Below are 11,423 nucleotides of genomic sequence, written 5' to 3' on the forward strand. Positions count from 1 at the left end.
TCCTTCCTTCCTTCCTGCCTTCCTGCCTTCTTTCTTTTTTTGTTGGTTTGTTGTTGTTGTTGTTATTGTTGTTGTTGTTGTTTTTAAGACAGGGTTCCTCTGTGTAGCCTTGTCTGTCCTGGAACTTGTTCTTTAGACCAGGTTGTCCTAAAACCATAGAGGTCTGCCTGCTTCCCCCTCCCCCTCCACCTCCGCCTCCCAAGTGCAGAAATGAAGGGTGTGGACCATCACCACCCTGCATCCTTGATAACTCTTCAGGAATGAAACATCTCTGAAATTTGTGAAATTGCTATTTGTCTTTCTTGGATTATGTGCATTTTTAGAAAAAAATAAGTATATTTTCTCATGTGTGACTATTGCTGATTTTTATATGTACTTCATAGTTGCCAAAATCTCATAAAATGATTTTGCTAGTTTGTTTTTCAAGGCATAGTTTCTCTGTGTAACAGCCCTGGATGTTGTGAACTTGCTTTGTGGACTCAGAGATCTCCCTGCCTCTGCCTTCTGAGTGCTGGGATTAAAGGCCACTGTGCCTGACCTCATAAAATAATCTCATTTGTGATAAATGTTTGGAGAATTGGTGATTTGGTTTGTTGTTATTCCCTTCTTACTATGAGAAAACTAAGACTCTCCGACAGACTTACTTATTTACATTATTTATTTATTATTTTGAGACAGAGTCTTACTTTGCAGCTTTGGTTTGGAATTCACTATATAAGCCTGGAATTCAAAGAGATCTGCTCACCTCTACCTCCTCAGTGCTGGGATTTAAGGTGTATTCTACCATGCCTGGTATTTAAGACTCTTTGACATTACATTCATCCATAGATTCTGCTTCTCAAGATCTGCTTCTTTGCTACAAAAAATTGTGGAGCTGGGGTATGGATCTTAGAGCATTAACATCCCAACTGAGCTTATTAGAGTATAATACTATAAGGTCCAACTGCAGAGAAGATTGATCCAGTGTCAGTATTTTAGTAAGGTCTACTATTTTGATATTTAGAGGCACAGTTTTTCTCATCACATATTTTATGTCTGAAATGCATACAATATGATTCTATGTGAAATTAACACTGCCTTCATAGAAGGTATATTTCTCTGTCCAGACCTTAAAATTATATCTGATATACCCTAAAAGAATATTGTTGCTGAAAATATGCTATCGTCCTATTTTCCCAGAGTTGGAAAATGTGGTTTTGAGTATCATGATTCCTGAAAGCATCTTACTGAATAACTGTACTTCTTCATTTACAGAAAGAAAAAGAAAAAAGGCCCTGTTTCCGTTACACTCTCTGTATCCAGGAAAAGACTGTGCTCATGGTAAACATTTTCATTGCAGGGTCTGTTGACATTCAGCGATGTGACTGTGGACTTCTCCCAGGAGGAGTGGGAATGCCTAGACTCCACTCAGAGGGCTTTGTACATTGGAGTAATGTTAGAGAATTATAGTAACCTGGTGTCTGTGGGTAAGAACATTATTCTTGCACAATTTCTAATTCATCCTTGATATATACCTACTTTATAGGTGTGGAGACTCTCTGAGTAGCTGTCTTAGAATCTATAAGAAACTAGGTAAATTATGTTAATGAATACTTCTTCCTGGTATCTGATTGTTTTCCCTTTTGGAGGTGTTATGAAGACTTCCTTTTGAGATCTGGCCTCAGCATGAGGAAGGTCCTGAAAAAGGCTGGGGATGGGAGCTGTGCTTACTCGATAATGACTTGGAGTCAGTAGTGGATGCAAACTTCCAGTTCAATACTCTCTCTTTGTCCGAGGAGTCTCATCATTCTTCCTGCCTCTTCTTCCTGCTTCTGTTTTTTTACTTTCTTCATTTTTCTCATTCTTTTTCCTTCCTCAATCTTCTCATTAATCTTCCTTCTTCCAACCAGAGAGCCTGAACTCAGTCTTTTATTTACTAAAGTTGCATCATCAAGGCTTTGACCATGGCTAATAAGTTTTTAAGAAATCCTTAAATTTACATAAATTCTATGAATCCCAGATCACTAGTCCCGGCCCTGCTTCCTTAAAACAGAAACAAACACAAAGTAAAAGCGCATTTCCTTGTAAGTTTGCAAAGCCTGTTCTTCACAGGTAGCTGAGCACCACTCTTGTGGTTTCCTGGTATAGCACACAACAGCCTTTCATAATGATTTTCATTTAAGAACAGAAAGGTGACAGACTGCTAAGGTTAAAATAATTTCTTACAAAGTTTTAAAATGTATCTAACTCTCTCTAATATCTCTCTAGAAATTTTCATCCCCAATCCTTCAAGTATCGCAAAGATCAAAGTACTAACTTTTTATTTGCTTGTATATCATCTTTTAATTTTCTAATTTTGTTTATCCTAGCAATCTCATGGCCTCACTACTCTTCTTTTAATACTCGTTGTTTCTAAATCATATACAAGCCTTCCTCCTATAAAATAAACCCATCTATCATGTGGTTGTTTCTTTATAGATTCCTTCTTCTTTTCCTATCCATGCCTTTTCTTCTTGAGACCATATTAACTCTCTACCCTTGATGTCTTCAAGTTCATACTGGTTAATTAATGCAGCAGTTATTGGACTGGGGGATACATATGGCTCCTCATAGCTCCAAGTTTGCCCATGTCTACAATGAGCAATTTCTACAAAGAGCTTTGTAGGCTTTTATGGCCCCTATGATTATATTGTCTAGATCCTTTCCCATGGCCCTAAAGACCAAGTGGAAAGTCTGTTCCTCATCCCCCACAGCTGCATGACCACCTCCATTTCCCAGTCCTGAGAGCTGCATGTTTTCATTTACTATGGAGTCAGTAGCTCTGAGTAATGGGGGAAATATATTCCCCAGAAAGAGAGATTTAAAGTAAAACAGATAAAACTGACAGGAGATCAGCTTCAGGGCAACAGCAACTATCAAGTGCATCCTGGGATCAACATCCTGGTGGTGCTCCAGGGGCCAGAGATGTATCACACTGCCCCTTAGGCAGGCATGCCAGACCCAACACTTTTGGGTCCACAATACATTCAGAGACCCAGTAGCAGATGTTTCCGCCCACCCACATACTAAAGTTCCATTTCCATCATTGCATTTGACTCAGTTTTAGCTGGAAGCAGAACTTGGTCTGCAGACTGAAAAATGTTCCCTAAGTATTGCTTCTGCTTTATTTATCCTATTTATGCATGGATGTTAGCTTGCATGCTCAAAATGCCTGACTAGGCCAGCAGAAAACAACAAATGCCCTGAACCTAGAGTTGTAGAGGAGTGTGAGCTTCCCCAGGAGGCTGGGAACAAAAACTGGTCCTTATGATGATTTTACCATCTATTTAAGACTTCCATAAACACTTGTAAAACTTCTAAATGAAAAAAATGACTAGCAAATCATATCTAGAGCTTCCTATTATGTCATCTCTTAAATATCTGGTCTGTTCTATAGAACCCAACAAAATAATGTGCTAATTTGTGTGTGTGTATGTGCCAATTTCTAATACACAGGTATTATGTGCAAGGCAGACCTGGTCCCCTGTCTGGAGCAAATCTATATACCCTGGAATGTAAAGAGAGAGAAGATGGTGGCTAAACCAGGCAGAGGTGAGTGAATAAGCAGGAAAGAGGGACTCAAGTGAAAAGGAAGGAAACACAGAAAACAGCTGTGCCATGTTCTGTCTCACTAGAGATTTTTTTGGTTTTTGTTTGTATTATTTATTCAAAACAGGGTTTCTCTATGATAGCTGTGGCTATGCTGGAACTCTGTAGACCAGGCTGACCTTGAATGCACAGATATCCGCCTGCCCTCTGTCCTCTACCCTCTGCCCTCTGCCTCTGCCCAGTGGGTTTGAAGATATGGGTCACCACTGCCTGGTACGATAAATCTTGATAACTTTACTTAGTACAATGATCCATCTTCTAGATGGATCCTACTATAAATGTTAGAAGACATTATTGTTCTTATTAGAAGTACTACTAGTATGCAAATGTAATTTTATTTGATTGTAAGGGAGGGGTTCTTTCTTAGTAACCATTCATGTCTTCAGGCCAATAATTAGTGGGTTTCATTGCTATAATTTTATTATTTTATTAAGCATAATGTCTATAACTGGGTGTGGTTGTGCATTTTATCCTAGCCCTGGGTGCATCTCAGTGAAAGGCTAGCAGGAGGGAGGCAGATATTTATAAGTTAAAAGGTAGTCTGTTCTACAGAGTGAATTCTTGCCATAGTAACCCCCAAATCAGCAGCAATGTATTTGTATTCTCTCTCTGTCTGTCTGTCTGTCTGTCTGTCTGTCTGTCTGTCTGTCTCTCTCTCTCTCTCTCTCTCTCTCTCTCTCTCTCTCTTTTTCTCTCTCTGTGTGTGTATGTGTATTTCTCTGAGTGTCTATATATGGTTGCTCTTTCTGCTCTGAGGACATCTCAACTTTGTTTAATTTCCTCAGATTCTATATATTTCTAGAAATATTTGTTGTTTTTCTTACACAGATTGTATACTGTTTGGTATTTAGGAAGGAGTTGTTTAGGGTCTTTATGGAATATGACCTTCCTTCCATATTGTCTTCCCATGTAGAGCAAGTAGTGCTCTTATCAGTATGTCAGATTCCACATGTCACTCATGGAGTTCTATTTTTCTCTCTGCTGTTAAACCTGTCTTCCCATTTGGTCTGAAAAAGACTTATTTAAACATTCATCATATATGTGCGTATGTATGTGTGTATTGTTTTGCTTTGGTTTTTTTCTGCTTTTGTTTATTTATTTGTTTTTTGTCTTTCATTTTTTTATTTTTTCTCCTGACACAGGCCACTATTGCTCTGAAGAGGCACCATAACCAAGGGAACTCTTATAAAAGAAAGTATTTAATTGAGGTTTTCAAATAGTTTCAAAGGTTGTCCATTATCATGGTGGGGAGCATGGTGGCAATCAGGAAGGAAGGCATGGTGCTAGATAGCAGAACATTTTATATTTTCATCCGAAGATACCAGGTAGAGTGACACTGAGCCTGATTTTGGCTTTTGCAACTTCAGAGTACACTCCTAGTGACACTTTTCTATCAAGACACACCTTCTAATCCTTCCTTAGTTATCAGTTGAAGACTCAGCATGCAGATATATGAATCTATGCTGGGCATTGTCACTCAAACCATCACAGATATCTTTGTAAAATTTCTTCATTCAATATTTGTATCCTTAGATTTGAAGTGGATTCATGATTAATATAAATGTATGTGTGTGTGTATGTATGTGTGTACATATGTGTATATGTATATATAAATATGTATATATATATATTAATCTTAATTTTCTTTGTTTCAATTCTTTTTTTATTTTAATTTTCTGTGTATAGAGGCTTTGTTTGAATGTATGTCTATGCACCACTGGTGTACCTGGTGCCTTTGAATGCTCTGAAAGTAGAGTTAGAGGGGGTTGTGAGCTGTCATGTCAGTGTTGCATATTCAGCCGTGGTCCTCTAAGATGCTCTTATCCACTGAGCTCTTATCTCTACAGCCACCCTGCCTCAATTTTTTGTTTGTTTTTTTGCTTTTTGAGATAGGTTTTCTTTGTGTAGACTTGGCCGTCCTGGAATCACTTTGCAGACCAGGCCATCCTTAAACTCATAGAGATCACCTGCCTTGTCCAACTGCTGGGACTAAAGGACTATGCTGCCACCATGTGCCCTGTCTCATTCTTGATGCATTTTTACTTCTATATTGGGAATATTTAAAGAAAATCATTGAAAATAAAGAATACATTAACAGTTTTTACAAAGTGTTCTGTATTTTTCATAGCTCTATTTTAGTAACTTCTTTATTCTTTGTATTCAATTTATTGTTTTCATTCTGTTATAAATTTCAGTCATGATACTCTAAAATTATTTTATATTTGCATACAATAGGGCTTGCCAAAGCCAGGACCTGAAAATATATCAAGTAGTTTTAAAGTGATCTCATATAAAAATACACCCAAATCCTACATACCTTCTTGTCTCTATTGTCCTTGGCACACTTTTCTGACAGAAAGAGGCAGATCTGTGAGTTCCAGGTTGGCCTGGTCAATAGAGCAAGTTCCAGGACAGCTAAGGATACACTGAGACACCCTGCCCCCCCCACACACACACACAAAAAGAGAGAAAAATGAACAAAAAAACAACAACAAAGAATTGGAATCTCACTGTTAATACTCCATACTTTCAGAATTAGTCCTGAATAGGACTGAGACAGTGACAAAGTCGTTATTTTCTCTGGTGAATCTCTCATGGTTCTCTGTTCAGTTTTCTGAGCTCTGTTTCTGCTGTTGACTTGAACACTTGCTCTGTTCCAGTTTTCTTTCCTCATCCATCTCACACGGGATTTGTTGCTTTCCAACAACTGAGTTTTCTGTCCCTGGTCTCTCTCTAATTTTAGTATTCTAATTGGAAAAAGAAAGAGTTATCTGAATATCTAAGAAATAGTCATTCTTTTGGGGGGGGGGGGTCGAGAAAGGGTGTCTCTGTGTAGCCCTGGCTGTCCTGGAACTCACTCTGTAGACCAGGCTGGCCTCAAACTCAGAAATCCACCTGCCTCTGCCTCCCAAGTGCGGGAATGGTGGTGCCTCCCATGTGCTACCATTGCCAAGAGTCATCCTTGTTTCTTACTTACAAACTTACTTACTTACTTACTTACTTACTTATTTCATGTCCTATTCTACTATCTAGTGGCAAGCTTCTAGAGAGTTCACTGAGCAATGTCATCAGTGAATATTTTTGTTATGTACTATGTGCTAGCATGAGGATATGAAATTTTCTATACTGCCACCTCACTAATGTCCTCAGGTTTGAATAATGTTGTATATTATAAATCTAACATGAGTCTATGAAGTATGATAACTCTATAATTTCCTTTCTTGAAGCTGTATCTTCATATTACATCTATTGACTGTCTTCATGGGAGAACACACAAAGATCCTTCCAGAACAAAATCTTAGAAATCAATGAAAGGCACAAACTTGAGAATTTCTATTTAAGGAAAGACTGGAAACACAGGGCTGAGTTTGTAGATATTAGACAGTATAAGGTTTGAAATAAAAACTACATAACAACTACCCATGACATCCCTGCCCTGTTTCAGCTATAGCCTTGAATATTTAGGGAAAATATTTTCTTTGCATCTGTTATTTTTGATTAATTTTAATGGATCATTAAGGAAAAATCTCTATCAGTGTTGTTTTGTTTTGTTTTTTTCTTTTATATGCTTTTGAGACAGGATCTCTCTATGAAGCTCTAGCTGTCCTTGGATTTACTATGTAGTCGAGGCTGACCTGGAATTCACAGAGATCTGTCTGCATCTATCTGATAAATGCTGGGATTAATATAATGCTGCACCACACCTAGTTCTATCAAGTTCATACAAAAGTTTGTAAATTCAAAAGAAATTTGATTATTCCAAGCAGGGATTATATAGCAGTACACTTATTAAGTGGAGATATTTTGAATTTAGTGTTAAACATTTCTATAATATTTCTGGGGAAAACAATTAGAGTAATATATTTCAAAGGTAATTCATCAGAGAGCTCTGTTCCCAAGCTCACTCTTGTTTCTTCAACTATTTGATCTACTTTCTATAAGGTATGCAGTTTAGATAAGAACAGAAAGACTGTTATCAGTGATAGAGATCAAAATAGAGGTTCTTCATACAGTGGTTTCCACACAGTGATGATGAATGATAGGAAATCTGCAGAAAGCTCTATTCTAAAAAGTTATGTTTACTTATCTCAAAGATCTCTGATATTGAATCTGCTTAATCATTCCTCAATCTTCCTTTCCCTAATTATCCTCATTTTCCAGAGAACCATCGAATATGCAGTGAATATGAGAAGGTCTTCCATCAAGACTCAAAGAGTATCATCTATGAGCATGTGGATATGCTATGGAAGTCCAGTAAATGTAATGAACTTGGCAAAATGCTTCATGAATCCTCCGGATGGATACTTTGCAAAACAATTAATACTCCAGAAATCTGCAACGCATACAGATTTGATAACCACAGGAATGCCTATATTGAAACAACAGACTTCAGTAGACATATAAGTGTGCACACTGGAGAAGAACCTTGCAAATATTTAAGTTTATTTTCAAACATAAGTCAGAGTCATGGAATCTACATAGGAGAGAAAGAATATAAAGAATGTGATAAAACTTTTGGTTCCACCCCAAAACTTGTACAGCTAAGAATCCATAGTGGAGAAAAACCACAGAAGTGTAGGAAATGTGGGACAGGATTCAAGACCTGCTCAAGCCTCAGTACATATCAGAGAACTTATACTGGAGAGAAACCATGGATATGCACAGAATGTGACAAGGCCTTTAGATGGTTGTCAGATCTTAAAACCCATTACAGAATCCATCCTGGAAAAAAACCTTTCAAATGTAAGGATTGTGACAGATCTTTTACCTTCTGCTCTTCTCTTAGAGAACATCAGAACATCCATGAGGGAAAATTTTATAAATGTTGGGAATGTGACAAGTCCTTTACCCGGTGCTCATCTCTTAGAGCACATGAGAAAATTCATACTGGACATAAACCTTTCAAATGTAAGGAGTGTAATAAGTCCTTTTATATGCTGTCCCAGCTTACAAAACATGCCAGGACACATACTGGAGAGAAACCATACAAATGTAAGGAATGTCACAAATCTTTTACCTACTCCTCATCTCTTAGAGAACATCAGAACATGCATGCTGGAAAACTATATAAATGTCAGGAATGTGACAAATACTTTACCCGGTCCTCATCTCTTAGAGCACATGGGAAAATTCATACTGGAGAGAAACATTTCAAATGTAAGGAATGTGTTAAGTCCTTTTATATGTTGTCGCAACTTAGAAAACATGCCAGAACTCATACTGGAGAGAAACCGTACAAATGCAAAGAGTGTGAGAAATCCTTTACACGGTGTTCAACCCTTAGGATACATCAGAAAATTCATGCTGGAGAGAAACCCTACAAATGTAAAGAATGTGGTAAGTGCTTTTATAAGTTGTCATACCTTAAAGTCCATTACAGGACCCATACTGGAGAGAAGCCTTACCAATGTAAAGAATGTGGTAAAGGCTTTTCCCAGTTGTCTTGTCTTAAAAGCCATGAAAGAATCCATACTGGAGAGAAACCTTACAAATGCAGTGAATGTGACAAATCCTTTACACACTGCTCAACGTGTAGGAGACACCAGAGCACTCATGCTGCAAAGCTTTACAAATGTGAGGAATGTGACAAATCCTTTGCCAATCAGACATTTCTCAGAACACATCAGAAAGTCCATGTGGGAGAGAAACCTCATACTTGTAAAGAATGTGGTAAGGCCTTCTATCAAGTATCACATCTGAAAGTTCATTACAGAATCCATACTGGAGAGAAACCTTACAAATGTGATGAATGTGAGAAATCGTTTACAAAATGTTCATCTCTCAGAACACATCAGAAAATTCATGCTGGAGAGAAATCTCATGCTTGTAAAGAATGTGGCAAGGCCTTCTATCACTTATCACATCTTAACATCCATTACAGAATTCATACAGGAGAGAAACCTTATAAATGTAGTGAATGTGACAAATCCTTTACCACATTGGCAAACCTTAAAAGACATCACAAAATTCATACTGGGGAGAAACCTTTCCATACTAAATAATGTGGTGTATGCTTTTTCCAGAGTGCTGTCCTTAGGGACCACTGCAGGCTCCACCCCAGAGAAACATGAATATGAGAAATCTGGGAAGGCCTTTACAGAATATTTAAATCTTAGAAAACATCAAGTTTATAGTGAGGAAAAATTATGAGATGTTACACTATTGGAAGCCTTTCATAAAAACATACTTGTTTAACCTCAAAAAATTCATAATAAAGATAATATGTGTTAATCTAGAGGATTTCAACAAGCCTTTAGTTATTCCCTGAAATGACATACAGCAGAAAATTCATATTAGAGAGAAATCATATATGTTTCCCATTATGCTATATTCATGCCACACTGCACACTAGAAAATTCTAGAGACCCCAAAGAAATAACATTGAATTTCTCAAAGCCTTTCCCTACTAGACATCTAGAAATTTTACCTGAAGGAAAACCCAAGAAAGTGCTTTAATAATGACACTCTGTTTTTCACCTTCAAAATATTCATTCTGGAGTGAAAACCTGTCAATTGCAAGATGGTGAGAACTTTGCAGTGATAATCTGTAGCTATGACAACATGTGTGCTCATGCATAGCTAGAAAATCCCCAAGAACATGTAGGAAAATTATTTTTCAGAACTCAAGAAAGTTGAAGTATTTAGTAAAACCACAGAGCACAGTAATAGTAGAAGCTTCATATACAAATATTAAAACACAAAGGCTTGTAAGCATTAGACAAGCCAGTGTACTACATTAGCAAATGGTTATATGATAATTGGTATCAATTGCAGCTCCTTCAGAGTTAATGAACCTAAGACAGGAGTCATGAAAATTAGTAGGGACTGACAATAACCATCAAGGGACCTCAATTGTCTGCACAGACTTAATACCAATTTCAAGCACTCCATGGGTCAGAACTCCTTTGACACAGATTCTGCACAGATCAAAGCCCCTTTGATGATCTTTCAGTAGTTTTCTTCATTCCTTGTCATTTAAAAACAATTCTTAACCAGGTAGTCATTGCACAGGCCTTTACTCCAAGCACTTGGGTGGGGAAGGATAGAGGCAGGTAGATCTCTATGAGATTGAAGCTAGCCTTGTCTACAGGGTATGTTCCAGGACAACCAGGGCTACACAGAGAGATTCTGTCTCAAAGATAAACAGAACACACACATACACACACAGCAATTCTTCCTACTTGAACAGTCTCTTAGTCAGGGTTTCTATTCCTGCACAAACATCATGACCAAGAAGCAAGTTGGGGAGGAAAGGGTTTATTGAGCTTACTTCCACATTGCTGTTGATCACCAGAGGAAGTCAGGACTGGAACTCAAGCAGGTCAGGAAGCAGGAGCTGATGAAGAGGCCATGGAGGGATGTTCCTTACTGGCTTGCTTTTCCTGGCTTGCTCTGACTACTCTCTTATAGAACCCAAGACTTCCAGCCCAGGGATGGCACCACCGACAAGGGGCAATTGAGAAAATGCCCCATAGCTGGATCTCATGGAGGCACTTCCCCAACTGAAACTCCCTTCTCTGTGATAACTTCAGCCTGTGCCAAGTTGACAAACAAAACCAGCCAGTACAAACAGAATTGTGTCTTGGAAACCCTCCACTTTCAGAAGTTACTCTTTTTATTTGTAATAAATATTGGTTGGGCCAGTCAATGGTGGCACATGCTATTAATCCCAGCACTTGGGAAGCAGAGGATTTCTGAGTTTAAGGCCAGTCTGGTCTACAGAGTGAGTTCCAGGACAGCCAGGGCTAAACAGAGAAACCCTGTCTCAAATAAATAAATAAATAAATAAATAAATA

The 11,423-nt window shown here is 38.0% G+C and overlaps 1 protein-coding gene across 4 annotated transcripts in view; it reads left to right on the forward strand.

Annotated features, from left to right (window-relative positions):
• LOC116078040 (zinc finger protein 595-like) overlaps positions 1–10,224 on the forward strand; it is a 17,966-nt gene extending 7,742 nt beyond the window's left edge. For all 4 annotated transcript variants that reach the window (XM_031352966.1, XM_031352968.1, XM_031352965.1 and 1 more), the window contains 3 exons: positions 1,340–1,466; positions 3,475–3,570; positions 7,789–10,224. In XM_031352966.1, the coding sequence (XP_031208826.1) occupies positions 1,340–1,466; positions 3,475–3,570; positions 7,789–9,629 (2,064 nt within the window). In that variant the 3' untranslated portion in view covers positions 9,630–10,224. The remainder of the gene's footprint in view (positions 1–1,339; positions 1,467–3,474; positions 3,571–7,788) is intronic.
• Positions 10,225–11,423: the final 1,199 nt, after the last annotated feature.

Source organism: Mastomys coucha, unplaced genomic scaffold (assembly GCF_008632895.1).
Source record: "Mastomys coucha isolate ucsf_1 unplaced genomic scaffold, UCSF_Mcou_1 pScaffold5, whole genome shotgun sequence".
Taxonomy (NCBI): domain Eukaryota; kingdom Metazoa; phylum Chordata; class Mammalia; order Rodentia; family Muridae; genus Mastomys; species Mastomys coucha.